The 22,923-nt window shown below is 40.0% G+C and overlaps 1 protein-coding gene and 2 long non-coding RNA genes across 4 annotated transcripts in view; 2 read left to right on the top strand and 1 right to left on the bottom strand.

Moving 5' to 3' along the window:
* The window catches only part of LOC125319885 (ras GTPase-activating protein 1), a 58,863-nt gene extending 48,272 nt beyond the window's left edge, over positions 1 to 10,591 (bottom strand). Inside the window, exon 1 of one of the 2 annotated variants that reach the window (XM_048291607.1) lies at positions 10,161 to 10,591. In XM_048291607.1, the coding sequence (XP_048147564.1) occupies positions 10,161 to 10,543 (383 nt within the window). In that variant the 5' untranslated portion in view covers positions 10,544 to 10,591. The remainder of the gene's footprint in view (positions 1 to 10,160) is intronic. The other variant, XM_048291606.1, reaches the window with a different exon arrangement.
* Positions 10,592 to 10,834: 243 nt separating this feature from the next.
* LOC125319888 lies at positions 10,835 to 14,595 on the top strand. The gene is made up of 2 exons (XR_007200931.1): positions 10,835 to 11,209; positions 12,963 to 14,595. It is a non-coding gene; the product is annotated as an uncharacterized LOC125319888 (long non-coding RNA).
* A 7,000-nt stretch (positions 14,596 to 21,595) lies between these two features.
* On the top strand, positions 21,596 to 22,336 carry LOC125320502. Its single transcript, XR_007201130.1, has 2 exons — positions 21,596 to 21,888; positions 22,212 to 22,336. It is a non-coding gene; the product is annotated as an uncharacterized LOC125320502 (long non-coding RNA).
* Positions 22,337 to 22,923: the final 587 nt, after the last annotated feature.

Below are 22,923 nucleotides of genomic sequence, written 5' to 3'. Positions count from 1 at the left end.
CACTGTTTCCTCCTGGGTCCCCCACAGTTCAGGGGATATCACAAGAGGTGTAAGCTCGGCCTGGGATCCTGTGAGGCATGAGGGCAGGACTGTCCTTTCCTTAGGCAATCGAGGAGAGGAGCCACAGGGGTAACAGTGAGTGTGGTTGGCCTAGGATATTGCTACCTCATCATTTTCGGCAGTGTGACCAAAACCCGCCTGCTTGCTTCCCTGATTCCTTGCTGCAAGGGAGCCCAGACCCAATGCCTGAGTGCTGGCTGAGGCCAGGGCCATCATCACCTGGGAAGGTCCCACTCTTGTATCAGAGTGCCCCTGCTGGCCACAAGAGTGCGGTACTGCACCTTGCCTGCTTCACCGGAGCCCGCTGGCACCCTCTGCCGGCTGCAAGGCAGTCACTACAGCTGTTGCATCACCAGAGTCATCAGTGCCCCTGCCGGTTGTGGTCGTAACTACACCACAAGGGAAAAGGGCTTAACGGGCGAGAAAACTTCAGGGGTTTTTTTTGTTTGTTTGTTCTGAGACATATATATATATATATGTATATATAGCTCATATATATACTTCCTAGTAATGTTATTCCTTTTCCCATATTTTGGCCTGGAAGCCTCGTAATTTTTGAAGTCACAATAATTTGGAAGGAATGGTTGTTTTTCCATTGCAGGAAGGTTTCCACCCTGATTATTTTTCTGGCAGATATTCTCCTCAGCAGATTTTAAACCAAGACAAGATTCAATGCTCCTATTCACTGCTGAGTTTCATTTCAGTGTTAATAGTTTCTCCCAGTCTAAACAGCACTCTTGGTTTTACTACTTTTATCCAGATTCTGCCTTTTATGATGACTTCATTCCCCATCTCTGTCCTATCTGTAGGCTCTGATACTGCCTTTATGCACATAATTTGTAGCAATTAAACTAAATTTCAGTTAGATTTTACTACATTCATCTCCTTCCATCTTATTAGTCATTATTCAGTAGTTACCAACTTTTCACCAAGTCTTTGTGGTTCTCCACATCACAAAACTTTGCTATCAGAAAAAGATCTCCAAATATACTACAATGGATGCACCTTTAAAATCAGCAGTTGAAATTAACTTCTAGCCAAGTAAGTGTTCTTTGTGTCATGTGCATGACATTGAGTGTTACATACTGTTCTAAGAACATGAGGGAGAGATTTTCATCCCTTTTGCTTTCCTAGGCATTTTTCTAAGAGGCACTCAAGCATACCCATGTATGCCTAACAAAGACTCATTCTGCTTTTCTCATTTTTTTGTTCCAAAAATCCCTCAAAAATAGCACAGGGAAGACTGACTGAACTGTGCTGCACTACCAGACTAAGAACCACCAACTAACATGGAAAGTCACTACCACAAGCACTCTTTGGCACACTATCTGTGTCTAACTGTGGGACTTGCACATCTCCACAAGAAAGCCATTAAAACTCTCTCAGCAGTTTATGTCAGCTCTGAGCTAGAACTAAATAGATCAACTGAAAACCTCAGTATGTCTTAACAAAGAGACTATGAAAACATGAAATAGCAAAATAAGCATATAGTAAAAAGAATAACACAAATAATTTCCAAAAGGACAGAAAGGCTCTAAAAGTTTCAACAGCTGTAGCAAACAATGCCATTAATTTTCAAAGAGACACAGGTGTGACAAGAGCATAATATCCAACACTGAAAAGAAGGCTGCCTATCTCATTTTCCCAAAAACCACCAATAAGCAAGAGAAATACAGCTAAACTTGATGAAAAATAGCTCTTGAAACAGCTGGCATTTTTCTTACTAAAGAGTCAGATTAGGCAATGAATTCTGGAACTCATTAAAGGCCTTAGCAAGAAACTTTCCATTTTTACACGCTAGGTATCTGTGCCCTCAGGTGAAAAATACACCTTTTTCTGTTAGAACTGAGTTATTACTTCTGAAACAAAGTTAATAAGGCTACATAAATGAGCAGATACTCTTGACAATAACTAAGGAATTTCTAAGATGTTGCTCAGTTTGTCCACCATAGGAATAAAGACATTTCTCTAGCATCCTTTTTGTTTTAAGGAACAGAAGTAACAAAAATACCCACAGATGCTTAGAAAGCATAAAAATCTACACAAGAAAAAAACTGAGGAAAAAATGTGCTTTGAATAAGACAATGCAAGCAATTCCTTAGTGTTTGGTATTATGTAAATATCCAACCTTGAATCTGGTAACATCTCAAATGCTAACTCTATTAACATATGGCAATATTGAGAAGAAACTGACTTAATGATTACTCTTATATTTTATAAATAGAAAATATAATACAATTTATCTATAAAATAACCACACAAAGCCTCATGGGCCATAAACAGAATTTCCTTTATATGGCTAAATATTTACATAGAGATATATAATTTTACAGAAAGCAAGAAGTTAACTCAATAACAATAAAAAAGAAGATGAAAATTTCAGAGAAACACCTTAACACAAATCTACACATAATTACCATATGATTCCTGAGTCGACTATCAAAAGTTGGCTAAACCTAGATGGTGATCATCCCACTCCACCCAGCTGTGAGGCTGCAGCTGGAGTACTGTGTCCAGTTCTGCTCCACACAATTCAAGAAAGATGTGAACAGACTGGAGAGGATCCAAAGGAGGGACACTAAGACGAAGAAAAGGCTGAAGAACCTGTCTCATGAGGAATGAATGAGCTAGGCCTCTCCTCTCTGAAGAAAAGGCTATGGGGCATCTCATCACCATGTTCCAGTAGTTAAAAATCATTCACTGAAACAACCTCCCTCAGCAGGAAGAAAAACCTCACTGGAGGTTTTCAAGATGTGACTGGACAGGTTGCAAGATAATCTCAGTTATACTCCCTTTGCCCCAAAAGGCTGGGACATAAGAACTTTGAGCGTCTGTCCCAATCTGGGCTGTTTTATGGTTCTGTGATTCTATATATTCCAACCCTCATGAAACTTTATATTCACAAAAAACTGCAAACTTGAGGATGAACAACTATTGCTATTTCAGTTTAGCAAAAAACAGAACACCAACCAAAAAAAATTGATATGGTGTGAAGTTGGCCTGAAAAGTAGCTGAAAATACAGAAATTTTAACATGAAAATTACTTTTCTGGGTCTGATATTCGTAAGAATCAGACTGCTAACTTTCCATAACACACTGTGTACATCAAGTGTCCTGGAAAACGCAATACTCCATTCCCAAAATATGACTGGAGCTTTGAAATTAATCTAGCAACACGGGATACATTAATTAATACATGTAATTATAATAAAAACATACCCTAGATGGAAAAGCTAGGTATTTGCAGCAAATAATTAAATATTTAAAAGTCACTGTTAGCTACTTTAGAAAAACCTTTTAAAGGCAAACTCCTGAGCTTTCACCAGAGAAATTAAGTTATGTATCTACATAGAAAGTAATTAAATATTCTTTTTGCCAACCTAAAAATTCCTTGTGCTTTCATTACAAATCTTCCCTTTAGCTACTGTCATGACTTTATTCCCAACTAATTACAGTAATGGTTTTCAGCAAATTGGTCCTGTAATGTGGATCCTCACCTATAAATAGTATCTCTATACATATAGATAAAATCACTTGAGTTGAGGTGACCACTGGGGATCATCTAGTTCAACCTTGCCCCACCTCCTGCCCCCAGCTCAGATAGGATCAGCTATATCTGGTTGCTCAGGGCTGTGTTCCATTGGGTCAGGAATATCTTCAATGATGGAGACTTCATGACTATTCCGAGCAATCATTGTCACTGTTTGATCACCTTCACCATAAAAAAACCCGAACAAAACAACAAATAAACAAAAACATTATACATACATAAATACATGCTGTATTTAAATGGAAATTCAAGTTTTTCCATTTGTCTCCATTTCCTCTTGCCCTGTCACCTCACACCACTGAGGTCAGTCTACTACTCTCATCTCAACCCTTCCCATAAGATCTTTATACTCATGTTTAAGACCCACTCAAGCTTCCTCTTCTCCAGGACCAACAGTACCAGCTCCCTCTGCCTCTCTTTATGTGACAGATGATCCAGTCCCTTCATCACCTTGATGGCCTTGCACAGACCTCCCTCAAGTAACTCCATGTCTGTCTTGAACTGGCAAGGCCAGCACTGAATACCCTAGATGAGTCTCACCAGTGCTGAGCAGAGTGGAACGATCATCCCCCTCAAGCTGCTGGCAACACTCCTCCCAATGACACCCAAGATACTGTCAGCCCTCTTCACCACACAGGCACGCTTCTGGCTTTGTTCACATCCTCACGCCCGCATCCTTTTCTGCAGAGCTACTTTCCACCTGTTTAGCCCCACCACATCCTTGGGGTTACTACTCCACAGTGCCAGAGCTTTGTATTTCCTTAACTACACAAGATCTCCTGCAGCCCAATTCTCCAGCCTGTCCACATCACTTTTTGGATGTTAGCACAGCCACCTGGTGTTTTCAGCTACTCCTCTCCCAGTTTTGCATTATCTGTGAACTTGCTAAGGGTGCATGCACCCTGTCCAAGCATCCAGGTCACAGTACTGGCCCCTGGTGGTACCCTAGGGAATACCACCAGTGACTTGCCTCTATCTGGACTCCGAGCTGTTGATTATGCTCTGTTACCAGTCACTCAACCAGTTTTCAATGTACATCATGCCCCTTTACCTAACCTGTACACTGTCAGTTTGTCTGTAAGGAGACGATGGGAGACAGGGTCCAAAGCCTTACTAAAGTTACAGTAAACTCTCTCCCTTTCTCCCCAAGTCAATGACTGTATCACAGAAGGCTCTTAGGTTGGTCAAGCACAATTCTCCCCTTATAAATCCATGCTGATTACTCCTCACCACCTTCAGCACTGAACATGATTTAAAGATAGACTCATTTAATAACAGAAACTTTTTTCTGCTCTATTACTATCCAGAGTGATAGACAAGGTATTTTACACAAAAAACTACTGAAGACTACCTTCAGTCTTTAAATAGCATATAAAAGTCTATAAAGCGGGTCAAGTATATAAACTCTGTCAAGCACTGGTAACATTTTACTGGTACTGACCATACTCTGGAGGGGCACTGAGGAATCAACCCTGCAATACTTCTGTGCAGCACAAATACTTAGTTTAAACAAGATGCCCTCTCCTCCCTTCTACTGTGCCTACCAGCAAGACATATAACAAGATGCTTGTTTTGTTTGGGAGAAAGATATGAAAGAAACTGAAAACTGCTACAGGAGTCTTAAGAATTTATGCCTGAATCAAAATACGGAGTGCTATACTTAGGAGACCTAAGCCCTAACTAGAAAATTTGTGTTCCTCTTCCCTCCACAAGCACTAAACACTTAGATAAAAAAAGGGTGAAAAAATACAGCATGATATTACACTTCTTAATGGGGTAGGCTAGTAGATGAACTGCCAAAGTCACACACTGATATTCTGGGAGTCAATCTATGACACAAAATAAAAACTAAATAAAGAGCAGATCAAGAGACTCTTGTTGCTGTTTAAACAAAATGACATTATCTGATGTTAACTAGAAATACTGACTTAATTACTGAAAAGTCCTCCTCAAACTTCTAGCTTCAAATGCTGTCCCACTTCTGGTTTTATTTTTCTGAAGTTTTCATTTACCTATGTAACTAACACACTCAGTTTACTTACTGCTTCACTTCCTGTAGCAGGTAGGTATGATGATGTTCTGCTGTGCTTAACCACTCATTTAATACAGTACTTCTAACACCACACATCCAGCCAGAAGTGGCCTGGAGTACATTACCCACCAACTTAGAAAAAATAAGGTGTTCTCTTCCACACACAACAGGAACTGATGAACATATTCATTATCTAAAAAAGAAAATATTAAATGCTAACTACATTAACTGCCATACACTAGACCTCATACACTAAAATCTATTAACATCACATTTCATTTTTTTTTAAACAGTACCTAACTGAACACACCAACATTATTTCCTCCCAGTTTCCAGTGCAATAGATTCATTCATTAGTCTGGAAAAGGGTCTTCTGCCATTATTCAGAAAAAAATTCCTTTTCCTGAGTTGCTGTAACAAATACCGCAGAACTCTCAACTTGCCACCTTCAGCGCTCACATGAAGATACCAGAACTTCACTCTATGATCAGGTAGAAAAATGTTCTACTTTAACACAATCCATTCTTACCTAATATTCCTCTACCTGTCTTTATCTTCAGTGCTTTTTCTTGTTATTATGTTGCCTCAACAAGCATCAAGAGTGACTATAAGAATATAGCTGCTTTGGGCAAGATTTGTTTTAGCCAGACAGTATTTTGATGCCCTACTTCATTTTGTGTGGTTCATCATTTTCAGATTTCAACTGATTTCCATTTCAAACTGATAACCACTGCTCAAAAAACACCACACGAAAATGCCAGTTTTGCTGCAATACTGGAACTGCTCCGGCCACATTAATGCAACACTAGGATATAAAATAATTTTGTCAACTAAGATTTTAAATCAAATACATAACTGAATCAGCATTCATTCATTAAATCCAAGGGCATTTCCTTACACTATTTGAGCCTCTGCCACTCAGCTCTACAAATGGGACAGAAAGCAAGGGGAAAAATGACCTAAACAAACACAGAGTTGCCCACTTTATTCCCTACTACCCTGTGCCTCCCACCTAGCACTAAGCTGCAACATAAACACACCACCGCTGTGCTCCAGAAGAATGAAAACCCCCCCACAAACTGAATAGACAAGCCTCAAGTTAGTTTCACTCCAGATCAAAGATTTTAAAAATCAATCCTACTGGGGGATTTTGAGTTTGTGAATAAAGAGAAGGTGTTACACACTAATATCCTCCCACTGCTTGAATATTAAAGAATACGCACTAAGAGCAGACATATTCCCCAAACCTCCTTGAACAAACTATATTTACAACACCCTGATGGGAAATGCAGAACCTGCATCTGCTTAATTTCCCATCTCTTCATATTAGTTACTGTGAAAGCCAGAATGTCAGCTCTACAGTATTTAAAAGCATACTCATGTTTTAAAAAGCAATTGTAACATCTTTACAGCCTAAAACTTGGAAGACTACGCAGTCATATTTTGCACGGTTTGTGTTTTGTTTGCTCTGGGTTTGTCTTTTTAACTCGTAAAACAAGCTCAGAGAAGAAGTGATAAAGTTGTGTCTAAGTTTATGCAGAATGTTTTATTTTATACTTAGAAGTCTAATCTAAGATTGGAGCTTGAACCTGGACAAACCAGCAGCAACATTTACCAGATACTTCTCTCTGGAGAGAGGGTAACCACTCAGGAAATCCTACAATGCAATGCATGTCCATGGGAAGGCAAACAAACCTAGTGAATTGTTACTATTATAAAAGAAATAACACATGTGAATTCTTATAGAGGAGAACAGTAATTTTGTATTATGGCAAGGCCAGGAGTGAAGAATACTCTCAAATCTCACATGTACACATCAGATATTGTAAGCAATTAAGACTGACAAAGCCATGTGACAGAATTGTGGAATTATCGATCAAGCCACCATGCATTCCTCCTATAAAAACTGAATAAACAAGGAGAAAGTGGGACAGGGTGGAGCTGGCAATCATATTTAAACAAATGGAACAGCAATCCTGTAATCACATCCAACTGGAGAAATTTAATACAAGTTTAAACTGAAACATCCATTACTCTTCTCAAAGACTCATATTGGAGCTTCCCGTATATATGATGACAGATTAATACTGATCTCTGGTTTTAGTAATAAATCAATAGTTCAACCCTAGAAAAGCAGATGGTATAACTACAAAGAAAGAGCATTTCCAAAATAAAACAGCAGTACTGAAAAGACAGGATTTACTACTGACATATGCCGATTTTATGACTTAAATGAGAATGATAAAAACTGATGCTGCATAGCAAAAATAAGAGATTAAAGACCGGGAAAAAAGCTTCTAAATCATCAGCCAACTTAAATATTTTATGGAAAAGTCCCACACCAAGGATAAAAATTAAAAAGAAAAGGCTTAAGTATTTGGAAGTACAAACTTCTGAATCAATTTCTAAATGTATTTTACTTCTTGTCTGCTCCAGTATTACATTTCTTCAACAGAACATTTAACTACAAAACTATGCCCTGGTCCTGTATAAGGTAAGTAGCATTCTCTGCCAAAACAAAATCAGGGCTGAAGTCTTCCCCTAGCCTGTACTCCTTGCCAGAAACCTAACATCCTTTTCTAAAAGTTAACCATGCTGCTTGCACATGGTTACAGTATTGCACCAGACAATGTTTTGACTGCAAAATCCACTCAGAATTGTAGATGTGGTAACAATTAATTTAGTTTTAAAAACTGATTACTCATAAATAATTGCCCTGCTTTCCAAAAATACTGCAAATAAGCTTGATTTTTGGCTTTTTCCTCAGTTCTCTGAGGAACTTAGGTCTGACAGAAGCACTCTGAACTTTCCAGAGAGAAAAACGAGAAAAGCAAAATCCTGTACCTCCTGTGCGTGGCATGCAATCCTGAAGAAGTAACTTTGCTTTTTATGTGCTTCTGTTTCCCAGACTTCTTTCAAAACTGCCTAACCCTATTTCCAACTCACTAGGAACTTCTACAAGTTTAAGACTATTCAAACACTGTCTTCAGAACACAAGGCCTCAATGTTTACAAACTTTCACCCAAAGTCTAGAAACCAAAAGATTGAAGGACTGCTAGGAAGCCTGTCAAGGTTAGAGAGACTAATTTAAAAAGAAATCCCATAATGTTACGATTTTATGTCCCACTTAAAATGACAATGGCTCCTGAAATCCTGAAAGTATGTAATGCAGATCTTAACTCTGCCAGTCAAATTATGACAGAATATAAGGAAAGAACTCAAAATTCACGTAAATTTTTAGGCTAACTTTCTGACCTATCCATATATCTCTCTTTAAATACAACTGTATGTTGCCCCCTAAATTATCCACTATACTTACCAGAACTTCAGGAACAACATATTTATATAAATTATACTAATGAAAAAATTTAGGGCTCTGAAACAATTTCATTTTGGAGAGAATATGAGAAGGATATGGAAGAAAAGGTTTATTTTCTGTTCTAATACACATCTTGGAAGTGCTTTGCATAAACCTGCAGATTTTCTACAATAAAATCCAAAGGTTGTGTTTACAGTACTTACTAATTACATGGACTCTATATAACATTATCTGATCTTATATTTCACACAACATAAACATAGAAATTAGTCTGCCTCTAGTGCAAGATTATTTCTATTACCAGCACTGCAAGAATGCAAATTAACCTAATATATGGACAAGCACCATAAAACCTAACTATAAGTTTACAATTTATTCCAAATGTCTCCTCTATCCAAGCATAATCTAAATGAAAACAACTTTAAATTGGCTGAGCAGCAAGGCAGTTAAAACATTTATAAAAATATCCTTCTGTAAAAGCTTTTAGAGTTTGAAATTATTTTAATTCATTTTACTTCTATGGTTCAAGACTGTCTGAATTTTTAAAAAGATCAAACATGTGGGCATTACTTTGGCTATGTTTCTATAAAAAATGGAAGAAATAAGTTACCTTTTTTTTTTTCCCCAGCAGAAAGCAATGCAATACAAAATGATGATGTGGTATAAGAACTATTTTATGGTACAGATAGGATTTTTTTATCTATTTAGAGAAACTAAGTTTATGGCTCTACTGAGAAGGCGCTATCAGTCAGTCACTGGAAAAGTCTCCCCAACAGGTAGTTTACACCACAGCCGGAACAGCTCACTCTTCCTGGCAGCCTGCAGTATTGCTATGAAAACTTGCAAAAAACTAACTTAAGCGCCTTTTTCCCATGAGCTGATCCCACTCAGTACCAGAGGATCAGCTGCCGGTGAAGGGGAAGGAGCCCGACCTCCTTTCTGCCGCCGCTCACCCTCCCGGGTTGCGATGGGCTGCCCTCCGCAGACCCCGGGCAGTGTCCCGGGGAAGCAGCCTTCCTGCTGGAACGGAACCGGAGGGACGGAAGGCGGTGGGGGGGGGGGGAGGGGGGGGGACGACGCAGAACTTCTGCGAGACTTCCAGCCGAGTTTGACACACACTTTCCCCGCCTAGAGGTGGGGGCCCAGCGGCGCGGCACCCACTCCCCACAAGGACTGGGGCGGGGGCGGTGGGTACTCACTGGTTGGTGGGGGGCGCGTTGAGTGGAATGGCCACTTCCTCTTCCTCGTACTCCGGCCCGTCCAGAGAGTCCCCCTCGTCCACTGTCCCCAGCCCCCCGGCCAACGGGGGCGGGGGCGGCGGCAGCGGGGGGAAACCGGAATCGGCAGCCCCAGCCGCCGCCGGAGGGGCGGGCCCCGCGCCCAGTTCCAGCAGCCCCAGAACCGAGCACAAAGCCGGCCCCCCTGGGGGACCGCCACCGACCATGAAGGGGCCTTGCGGCCCCGGCGCCCTACCCCGGCACACGGCAGGGCAGTGCCCCAGCTCCCCGGCGGCGGCGGCTCCCGCCGTCCCAGCCCCAGTACCCGGGCCGCCCTCCTCACTCGCGGCCTCGGCCGCCATCATGTTGAGCCTCGCCCCCCTCCGCCGGCCGCCTCACGGCGGGGAGGAGGTGACAAAGGGACTCCGGCCCCCCGCCCCCACCCCGCCCCGCCCCGGCAGGCAAGCGGAGCCGGGACGCGGCCGAAACTTCCCGGCGGAAAAGGGCCGGGAACAATGCCCGGCTGGGCGGGGGCTAGCCCACTCCGCAGGGCCCCGTTCGGCTGCCTCGGCCTGCGGCCGCCCCAGAGAAGCGCCGCCCGCCCGCCCGGGGAACTCGGCGCCTGCGCGGCGCCTCTGCGCGTGCGCGGGCGGCGGGGCCCCGGCCGGGCTGTGCGGGCCGGTGGGTGTGGGGGCGTGAGGCCGTGCGGGCCAGGGAAGCAAAGAGCCTGTTCCGCGGCCGAGGATCTGCGAACGCGCGGGACTGGGGAAGGATTCACCATTTCAACTCAACATGAGCACTGCAACCCTCTGTAACCCGTATGACCCAGCGCCAGATCCGGACGCCTCTTGAACACCTCCAGGGATGATGACTCCACTATCTCCCTGGGCAACCTGTTCCAATGCCTGACCACCCTAACAGTGAAGAAACGTGATGATCCTTTTAGGTGCCTTCCAGCTCAGCTTATTCTGTGTAATCTGAATCTCCCCCGTCTCAGTTGGAGGCCATCTTCCCTGGTCCTGCCACTGCAGGTATAGTAGAAGAGACCAGTCCCCACCTCACTACATCCTCCCTTCAGGTACTGATAGAACAAGTGGATATGGTTTTGTCAATGGAAGATTAGACATGATATTAGGAAAAAAATTTTCACTGAAAGGGTGGTCGAGCACTGGAACAGGCTCCCAGGGCAGCGGTGGACTCGCCATCCCTGGAAGTGTTCAAAAACTGTATGGATGTGGTACTTGAGTATTACGGTATCCCGCAGCTGTAGAGAGGAGAGGAGAGATCCAACAGGCAGGAATTGTGCAGCAATCTTGATTTATTTAATTATTTTACAAACTCTTTTATATAAAAAAAAGACTTTTTTTCATAGTCTAATTGGTCAAAGGATCAGCCACCTATTTGGGTGATTGGCTAAAATCCTAAAACATCCATTGTAAAATATTTTTCTACTGTACCATAAACAAATCTCTGCATGGTCGCAGGTGTTCATAATTTACAGAACTCTGCTAATAGCTTCCGTGAGAGAGAAAAGTATCTCACGGGACTGGAAAGAAGCAAGAAAAATTCTTGCTAGCAGCAATATTGTATCCACACTTGGGGACTTGGTTTAGTGGTGGACCTGTCTGTTGGGTTAATGGTTGGACTCGATGATCTTGGTGGTATTTTCCAACCTTAAGGATTCTGATTGTAACAAATTTCAAAAATGCATCTTGGTGGTGCTGTTTACCTTGTAAGAGCTGTGACTCCATTGCTACTTTACTCTGTACTTACCTGAAACTGGTTTTTTTTCATGTTACTCAAGCCTGCAAGCTCTCAAACCCCCTGCCCCAAATTTATACCTACCTATATCATCAACCATTTTCCTCTCTTAAGTGGATGCATCAGCTTCACTTCACAGCTAAGTACTTCTGGAGTCAAGAAGACAGCATGTGATTGCCATTACCAGGCAATACAATATGTAGATATCTTTAGATTTTATTTTTTTCCCCCAGTCTTAAAAGAGCTGAGAAGTAGAAGCACGTTGACACTTGCATGTCTCTCTACAGGTCTCAGAAGGCATCTAAACATTCAGGTTTTCAAAGCTTTGCATTACCCAAAAGTCTTAAGTGAATTTTTCCTGAGGCCACTAAAACAAACTACTGCTCTCACTTTCACAGCTCTGAAGCTCTTTTTATCTGCTGAAATTAAGTTTCATATCTTTCCTTTTAAGGGCAAGCTCTGCTTCCAAGTTACACTACTAAGGTATGTGGAATTATGCTGGGTTTGTGCCCAGGGTCAGTGAAAAGAGAAGCTGGCTCTAGCCCTCAGTTTATACCATTGTAATACATCCATTCATTGCTGGTTTTCTGCTTTAAGGAATTGTAATTTCAAGGAATGTTGTAGGCTGCTCTCTCTCTAGGTTTCCCTTTACTGCTGCTTGCTTTCCCTCATAGATTTCTAAACAAAATAATTTTTACACAGCCTTGTCACTGTAGTAGTAGCAATAAGCCTAAATATAGAAATGCAGTGTAAATGTTCATAAGATTCCCTTTATGAGCTAAGCTTTTCTAAGTGCCTTCCAGGGCAGCAGCATGTGTATGGAGGCATGGGGACTAGAAGGACAGCTGTGCTAAGAATTTCACTCAGGAGGAGGTAATGTGTCTACAACACTCCTTCAGGAGGTTTATTTTGGTGAGAACAGTTTTAAATTCAAAAAGGATTCTGCAGGGAAAGAGATCCGAGTAGTATCAGCTGAGCTGTTACCTGTCTGCTCCTGAAACACCTTTTCTGTTCACTTTCCAGGCAAAGTTGCCATCCCGAGTTACTTGGTGCTGCAAGTTATATACATCACCTTGTGACACTTCTTAAGCCTTAGAAGTCGACTCCCTCTTTAGAATCATGAAATATCTCGGATTGGAAGTGATCTGTAAGGATCATTGAGTCCAACTCCAAGCTTCCCTCAGGACTACTCAAAACTACAGCTACAAGCCTTCATGGGACTTTTTTTAAATGGATGTATTTGGATGAAGGGGCAAGTGTAATGATATTTTTCTTGATACTTCTTGAGCTGCTGCAAATTCGTCTTTTTCTGAAATCCCTGGTATAAATGACAATAGGATAGTCAGTCCTTCATCCCTGTTGTGTGAATGGTGTCAGGTTGGATTCCCTGAAAAGTGCATTTGCATGTTCCCTAGTTTGAGCTAGTGTAATAATACATATTGTGAGAACGGTGACAGGGGGAGACGTTCCAGGCAGATGTGTACCTGACTAGGAGCTCAGGTATTCAGGCTGGGTTTGTCACTGGTTTGCATGGCATTGGGCAAGTAATTTGAGCAAGGTTATTCCTTCTCCATCAGTAAAATAAGAAGCTACTTCACAGATGCGTCAGAGAATCAATTAGGGGTTTTTACAACATTTGAAGGCTGCTAAACATTAATGCTTATTAGGGTGAAAAGCCACATAAAATGTGACACAGTATTTCAGTTATTAAAAGAGAAGGTATTGCTTAGACAGGAGATACAAATACCACCAAACCTTCCCTTTCACTCCTTATTTCCTGCTTCTCTCTTCTACCTGAGCTTTTCCAAAGTGTTATCCTATTTCAGAAATTAATAGCAGCAGAGGAATTTTCAGTCTTTCTGTCATAGGACAGAGTGATAAGAAAGCAGCTGTCCTGTAATGAAGAACCTGGAATGCTCCAGCTATTCCAGTTCTTCCTCTTGTACTCTTACACATATAAAATAAACAGTTACAGAGAGTGCTGTTTCCTCCTACCTCCATAGCTGTCATGCTACATGTATTGCTGAAGAGGTGGAAAGGTGGGCAGAATTTGGATAAGAACTTGAATATTGATATTGTTATTTCCTGTGACTTAAATTCTCTACTTTCATCATGTTTATATTTTGTTTTTATTGAATACAGCTGATTCTGTTCAGAGACTGATCATCATAAGGCAGTCATTAAACAGCCATCATCACTGCTTTCATATTTAATTTGGGGTCTATGCTGTCCGTTTTTCCATACTCATGGTACAAAATAGAAGCTTTTGTTTGTATTGACCATTTTGTTTGTATTGAATCACTGGACAGAGATTAGATCAGCAATGCTAAGCAGCTTTTTAAATATTTCCCTTCATTTTAGGAGTTCAACTGTTTTCAAGTGGTATTTTTGGTTAATGAATTTTTTATTATTATTGATTCTTGAGAAAATTTTTGTTACATGAGAAATTATCACTCTCAAACTCCAAACTCTTCCATGACCTTTTGTCCCTAATGATTTTGCTCCTGCATGGTTTGATATCTTTTCAAACAAATGTTTAAGCTGGAGATGAGTTAAGCACAAATAAAAGACTATACTTAAAGAAATTTTATTTTATCTTGAGAGTCAGTATGTTTATGAATTTGAAATTCATTAAAAAATTACTGCTGGATCAGTACCTTTATTTTTGTCTTTTAAGCAGTTGGAAAAGTATATGGTCTTGCACAGCCCTGGGTTGGTACTAACTTAGAGTTGTTAGGGTTGTGTTTTAATTTACAAACCAACCAAATTCAAGATCTAATCTAGAGACTGGATGAAACTGGTCAGTAAAGTGGAACCCAAACTGCAAGTCATGGATCTGGCATTCAAGAGGCAGATACTGTTAGTTGCCAGCCACAATCTTTAAGTATGTTGGAGATTAAAAGAAAGAAAAACAAGAAAGATATAAATTTCAGTCACAGAGGTGGCGGCATATTATCTTAGCACACAAGAGGCAAGTAGAAGTACACTGAAGAATATTTATTTTATTTATTTTGAGACACTGTGATTCTTTTCATATGTGATTTTCACAGATGTCTTTGTCCTTATCAGTGTCCTCTCTGACAAATTTGCTGTCTTTTTTAGTATATAATAGTTAATTAAGCAGCATTTTTCCTCTTCTATGAGAGTTCAAGTTTATATGCTGGTGCTGGTTTCAGCTGAGGTAATTTTCTTCATGGTGGCTGATATGAGGCTGTGTTTTGGATTTGTGCTGAACACAGGGTTAATAATATAGAGATGTTTTTGTTATTGCTGATCAGGACTTGCACACAGCCAAGGCCTTTTCTGCTTTTCATGCACTTGCCATGCTGGCAAGGGTGTTTGGGGTACATGGGGGACTGGGAGGAGACACAGCCAGGACACCAACTGACAAAAGGGATATTCCAGACTGTGTGACATCATGCTCACTATATAAAGTAGAGGTAAGAAAGAGGAAGAAGGAGAACATTTGGAGTGATGGCGTATTTTTTCCCAAGTCACTATTACACGTGATGGGGCCCTCTCTCCTGGAGATGGCTGAACAACTGCCTTCCCTCGGGAAGCAGTGGATTAATTCCTTGTTTTGCTTGTGTGCATGGTTTTTGCTTTCCTTGTTGAACTGTCTATATCTCAGCTCATGAGTTTTCTGGCTTTTACCCTTCCGATTCTCTTCCCAGTCCTACTGGTGAGGCAGTGAGCGAGCAGCTGCCTGGAGCTTGGCTGCTGGCTGGGTTTTCAAACCGTGACACCCTGTCAACCCAATACCCCTTTAACTTCAGTAGCATACAAAAAAAGTGCTATGTGATTGCTCTGTCAGTCTTTCTTAATGGCTGTGATCCTTTTATTAAAATTCTATATTATTGTCTGTTAAATGCAAGAGAAACTGTACTATTGATACTTACCTATGTTTATAATTTAGGCCATCTTAAAAAGCACATTTGGATTCTCCCCTGAGCCTGTATATACTGTCTCCATGTACAGATGCACTGAACAATTATGTTACTTTTTAAGCAACACTAAAATGATCCTCATTTTTGGAAGCTGATTCGTTAGTTATTGAGTTTTTTCCATAAGAAGAAATGAAAAACTGAGTTGCAAAGGACAACTTCCTGTTTTTCAGTTTTAAATGTGAAAATATTTGCATGTAGTAATTTCCCTGCTTAGTTAATTACATCTAACTTCCATAAGGGTTCTCAGTAATGATAGAGCTTAGGTTTCTGAAGCATATCTCTGGCTGTTGATGGACAAAAGTTACATGTTGACAAACATCTTTGTATTTTTGCAGCTGCTTAGGTATCCTTTGGATGTTTATATAGGTGCTCAGGAAAGGAAAAAGGCATGATAAGAATGAACAAACAGGAAAATATAACTACACTCTTAATACCTACAGAACTTCCTCTGAGACTGGTGATGTAACCTGCGTAGGATAAACACAGCTGTTGCATAGAGGACTATCTTCCATTTCAAATTTGGGTAATTTTTGGTGCTGTTTACTCTGCAATTTTTAAATAGTTAATAACACCATTGAGGAATACATAATTCTCACTCATTTCAATAAAATAATTTCTCAGTTTGTGGTTATTAGTTCCAATGGCTTAAAATAAAACATCTACTTATATCTTCTATTTAAATAAAGAATATTTCTGTCAGACATAGCTATATGTATAACCTATAAAAATCAACAAAAATCTTTAATGCATATGTTACTCAGGAGGCTCATATTCTGCATTGATGGTAGAAATTGATGTCTTGCTTAATAGAACAATCAAAGGGTAAAGTTCCAGATGTAGCTGTAATACAATGTAGTGTAATATGTTAGCTATATATTGGTCTTTTCAAGGAATGTTTATATAATGAAGCTAATAATAATAGTGGAAGCTATGTTGAATTTTAAAATTTCATGTAAGTTTCCAGTTACCTGGCAATTCTTTTTTACCTACATTTTTAAATTAACATCTTCATGAATTGTGTCGTTGAAAACTGAAAAGTAAGGAGAGAAAATGCTGATTCATGTAACAAATGTTTCTTTATCTAAGATGTAGCCAGGTCTAATTTTCCTGTATGAAGCCAATTGTGTTTTAAAATGTCTGCTTACGTGCTGCCGTCAAAACTTACGTATACACTTGCTGATTATACAGAAGCTAGTATTTGCATGTGAGACATACAAAATGTATTTGCAAAATGAGTAACTGCGTCTAAGGTCAAATTTACACATCTAAAGCATCCATTCTGTATATGAAGATTGCTATTACCTTACGTATATATTCCCATGGAACAAGTTCCTTCATATGTTACACTGGGATAGTTTAGGTGTCCTATTCTTCTCCTTACAGTTTAGTTCCTGGGGTGAATTTTTTCCATTAAGATATGTTTCTTAATTAGAAAGAAGAAATCAATTGTTAAAATCCAATATGCTAACTCCAATTCTTAGCTATTTTTGTTATAGGATTCTATGATTTAAGACACTGAATTAATCTAACTGCAAGATTTAATAGGTGAAATGCTGTGGTTTATATTATGCAACAGCCCAGACTCCTAAATTTCTTGACCTTATAGTATGTTAACATTCACTTCTCACATAGTCTACTTATCACTCTTTCCATTACTATTATGTTTATTACTTATGATAGAATTTACTTTTACTTGTATAAAGCAATTTGTTTAAGCTATCTGTATTTCTGTTGTTGACTTTGAAATCAGTTCCAGAGCATGAAACTACTAGGAACAGGAATATATGTAGTCTATACTTTTAAGGAGTTATGTAACTCATTCTAGAATAACCTAAACGTATTCACACAGTGATTACTCACTTTTAACTTACTGTGGCTTGAATTCCACAATTCACAATTAAACGATAATAATTGTGTTTAATAATTTAAACACAATTGTTTAAATTATTAAACAATTAAACTAGCTGTCATTTCACTATTCTATTTAAATCAGAGATACCTGAGGATTTAATGATGATAATGCTGAACCAAATTGCTTTGAAAGGTATAGAAGGCTAATATATGTGCTTTACATGACATTAATGATGATTGGGAAAATGGGAGGTTCAAACATTGCATCTGATGTATGGCATCTGCTACATAGGGGCAGTTATTGTAGCAACAGTTAGCTACAAATAGCACTAGTTTCATTTGACATTTAAATGATAGCTCATTAACACTGTTTAAATTTAATCTAAGATTTTCCAAGATGTACTGGTATATAGTTGTTTATTTGCTGCTTTTTCAGCACCTGTGAATAGCTTTGCAACCTTCATTGATATTGCAGGGATATCCATTTCCTCATAATGAGCAATTACACATTGATTTTTCTAACTTTATTTCTATAAAACAGTGGAAAATGAGCTGTTTGGAGAGGTGTATCAATCATAGAGTATATAATATAAATACACAAGGCTTTGGCTGTATTTTGGTAATTGTACTCGGTGAAGAGCATTATATGCATAGAGTTTGTAACAGTAGCAGGGTTTAGTACAGTGAATGGAAAATTAGGGAAGGCTAAATACTAGTATTCTTTTAACTAATGAGAATTTGCAGTGCACATGGCAGAAAGGAAACAAGGAGCTGCCTTGGCATACACAAGGAATAGGCACATCTAGTCCCTGAAGCAGGCGAGCATAGAGGCAGCATGGTGGGAATAAAGTTTCTGCTTAAATTCATGCCTGATGGTGGTCAGCAATTCCTGGAAGAACAAAGTCAGACTGGCAGATTTCAGACAAGGTTGCAGTCCTTAACCCTCTGTCCTGGGTTGCAGTGTATTCTATTACCATCCTCAGGAGCTGTTGAAACCAGGTGGGGCAGTGTTTCCTTGCCTCCTCCCCCCAGACTATCTTTCTGTTAATGGCCCATCATTGTCCTGCCGAATGACTCAGAGATAACTCCCTCTGGACTATCTTCTGTTAATGAGCCTAATCAACACTTGGCCTCATGACTCATTACCCCATTGTGAGATGCTCCACCCAGAGGGAGGAACCAAGCATCCCAGCGTGGATATAATCTGGGACTCTGACCACCAGAGACAACCCTTCCCACTGGATTTCCAAAGGACAGGAGCTACACAGCCACTATTGGACTTTCTGAGGAAGAGTAGACTGTTTTACTACAGGATCACTGCTTCAGAGGACTGCAGCCACCATTCTACCAGACTGCTACCACCACCGTGCCTAACAGGGTGTCAGGTTGTACCTTGACTCTGTCAGTTTGACAGTGTTTTCTTTTACTTTTTTTTTTCCTTTTCTTTAATTTCCATTAAATTGTTATTCTGACTTGGTGCCTCCCACTGGTTTGTTTTCAAACTAGTACACCCTCTAATGGATTTAGACCTGGCAGTGGTCTTCACTATGTAGGTATTTGAGCCTAGTGCTTCATCTTTTAAAATCTGGTTTTCCCTGTAGGGAGAGATCTCTCCATAGCAGCAGATTAGCTCATGTTACATCTGCACAAGAGAAAACAGTGTCCCTTCTCACTCACAAAGGATGCTTCTTAATATTGGTGCTTTTGAGGTTTTGTGTATTAGCAGGGGAGTGGAGGACTGACGGATCACTTCATGTGGTAACCTGCTACTGTTAATTTGGCTTGCCTTTGAAAGCCTGGTTATTCCATGCCTCAATTAAAGCAGATAATTGAAAAAGTTGCAGGCTTGTATATGCGATTTACAGCAGTGCACAAGATACTGTTCCAGTGTACAACTGAACTCGCATATCTGTAACTCAGATTTCCTCTGGATAATTTATTCTTGTGGGAATGAAAAGTAATTTGCATCAACATAAATTTGTTTAGCTATATCTGTGCCAAACTGTCTGCATTTGCCTTCCTCCTTTGCTTTCTCACCCTTCCAACAACTCTACAGTCCTAACCAGCAAATCCACCTATTGGCATCACCTCTGTTTCCCAGGGAATAGAGTACCTGGACAACAGGAATGCCTGACATTACCTCCTTGTATGAATACCAGTGTTTGGCCATATTCTGCCTTTTTCTATCCCTCAGTTTGGATGCCAGAATAGCTAGAATATACAGTATTTTTGTTAGACATTTACCATACCTCATCACCTAAGTTAAGATCATGGATCATATCAGACTCTAGGAAGAAATTAAAGCAAATTTTCTATCAGGCACAGAAAATATGGCATACTTGAGAGTAGTACCATGTCAGTGGAGAAAGAAGATCTCAGACAAATTTCTCTGCAGTGCTATAGTGAGAGTAGTGTACCAACAATTCCATGAACAGCAATATGAAAACTTTATTATCAGTGTCACATGGAGAGTTTTACACATTACCAACTGCTTCAGATCTTAAATTGCTGAGACCCATTGAAAAACAGCAACCCTGTTAACACAGACTTTAATCCAGCCACAGGGTACAAGATACCATGTTTCAGATGTAAAAATTGCCATATGAAAGCAGCAGGAACTGCCTATCTCCGTCTTGCTTTCTTAAATACCTTCCAAGATGATAGCAATTTGTATGAAGGGCCAAGATAGGCCCACAACTGGAAGGAGGGTTGCTCAGCTGTGTCATGAAACCCATTATCACACTTCCCCCCAATGGAGGGGGAAGAAGGGAGATGGGAACCATTGTTCTCTTCATTTTATTTTTGTACATTTGCTTGTATTTTTTGTGCCTTCACTTGTCTTTTTCGTCCTATCTCCCTCAGCCTTCATTAAGAGTTACGTTTTTCCTTTGCTGTTTTGTTGCACAGATTAGCAAAATATCTTTCAACATTAAGAATCATGTAGAATGATGAATTAACCAAGCTTCAAAAGGAAAATTCCTCTTAACTCAATGCCATGCTGTAATTATTTTTTAATTCAAAGATAGCACTAAGAAACCTATGCCATCTTTCTGTATCCTTATTTTAAATGAGGACAGCTCATCTGTAATCAAGTGTGTCCAATATGGCAGATAGGCTGTAGTCTGCTATTGGAGATATCTCTGAGATGGGTGGTACCACAGCATGTTTTAAAGCACACAGAAAGAGATAAAAAGGGAGGTACCTCGAATATTTAAAAACAAACAAAAGAACTGAACAACCCAAGTGGCATTCTGGGAAGACAGAAGCTGTACTAACATTCTCCAGAGTCTTTAGTGTTTTGGAAATTTAATATTGCAGACTGTTGTCCAAATCCGGAAAATCACTGCTGTTAACTGCAGCTCACTGCTTTATTTTGTTTTGGAAAAGCAACAGCATAATAAAAAAAGCTAATAGAAATACTGAAAACTGTTAAGAATGTGGAAAGTTGACTCAGCAATTCATGGAATCATAGAACCACAAAATGGTTTGGGTTAAAAGGGAACTCAAAGATCATTTAATTCCACCCCTCTACTGTAGGCAGGGACATCTTCCACTATCCCAGGTTGCTTCAAGACCTGTTCAACCTGGCCTTGAACACTGCCAGGAATGGGGCAACCACAGCTTCCCTGGGAAACCTGGGCCAGGGCCTCGCCACCCTTGCAGTGAAGAATTGCTTCTTAATATTTAATCTAACCCTGCCCTCTGACGATTTAAAGCCATTCCCTCTTGAACTGTCACTCCATGCCTTTGCCAGTAGTTCCTTTCCAGCTCTTAGAGCCCCTTTAGGTACTGGAAGGGGCTCTAAGGTTTGTCCAGAGCCTTCTCTTCTCCAGGTTGAACACCCCCAATTCTCTCATCTCATTTCCAATAGCAGAGGAGCTCCAGCCTTCTGACCCTCATTGTGGCCTTCTCTGGACTTGCTCCCACAGATCCACATCCTTCTTAAAATAAGGACCCTAGAGCTGAACACAGTACTGCCGGCAGCATCTCACCAGAGCAGAGCAGAGGGGGAGAATCAATTTTTTTTAACCTATGCTGAGCAATCTCATTTTTCAGGAACTGATTCACCCCACTCATAGAAATGGAGGATGAAGGGTGAAAGAAATCTAAGAAACCCAGATGGGATGTGTCATTCCTTAAAACCTGTTTAGGTAAGATAAGGAACAAAGCCTGCCAACAGTGTTCCACTCAATTTAGAAAAGTCATTTCAGTGGAATGTCAGAGTAATGCAAAGTGGTCAACACTGAACCATTTCAAAAGCTTGTGGGAGCATCACATTTTTAAGCTCTGGAACCAAGGAGGAGTATCAACTCACCCTTGTTTTGACTGCTTAAGATTCTGTTGCTTTGGGAAAGAAATGTTTGTGTTAATTTAAAATAGTTTAGTTCTGTTTTGATTTTCATGTTGCATAGTAAATACAGTATGTTGTCATAATTAAAAAAGTTAATTCAGTCCCTTGAATTTTCTTTTGCAGGTATCTTGAGAGGGTAACTCAGAGCAAAGCCAAATGCTGAAGTCTCTATGTATTTTAAGAAACATTTCAACCTTTTCAGATTTTCACTCAATATACAAAAAAATGCCATTATAGTCTCACTCTGATATAAGCTGTTTTTACAACTTTGTTTTCAAATGGGGTCTGATACACTACAGGCTCTCTGTAGTGAAAACCACATGCAATTTGACTCATAGTTACAGAGGATGTGTTGCACAATTGCTAATGACTTCTGAATGTATAATTATGCTTTTCGGTTTGGTTTTTTTTTTTTTTCCGATGAAGATCAGTGTGTCTTTTATTCAGAGTATGCAAACTGCTTGGTAGTATGCCATTAATACTTCTCCCTACACGTCAAAGTGACTGGCATTTACATAGAAACAACAGAAAAGATGCTTGTAAGAGCAGAGATTGAAATGATCCTGAATACTGTCTGGAAAAAAAATTGTACAAATGCTCCATCTGAACTACCATATTGCAGCCTTTTGTTTAAAAAACTGAATTCCTTGAGTGTAAGTACCTATATATCTAAGTCACTTATGGATAGAGGTATATCTGAACTACAAAAAAAAAAAAAAAAAAAAGGCAAAACAATTTATGTGAAAACATGAAAACATTCAAACCCTGTGCAGTGAACCATGGCACTAAAGCCTATTGAAATGTTCCTCTAAGAGTGGGTTAGATTCCCTAAAAC

Source organism: Corvus hawaiiensis, chromosome Z (genome assembly GCF_020740725.1).
Source record: "Corvus hawaiiensis isolate bCorHaw1 chromosome Z, bCorHaw1.pri.cur, whole genome shotgun sequence".
NCBI lineage: Eukaryota > Metazoa > Chordata > Aves > Passeriformes > Corvidae > Corvus > Corvus hawaiiensis.
This window is presented reverse-complemented; position numbering and strand designations above follow the sequence as displayed.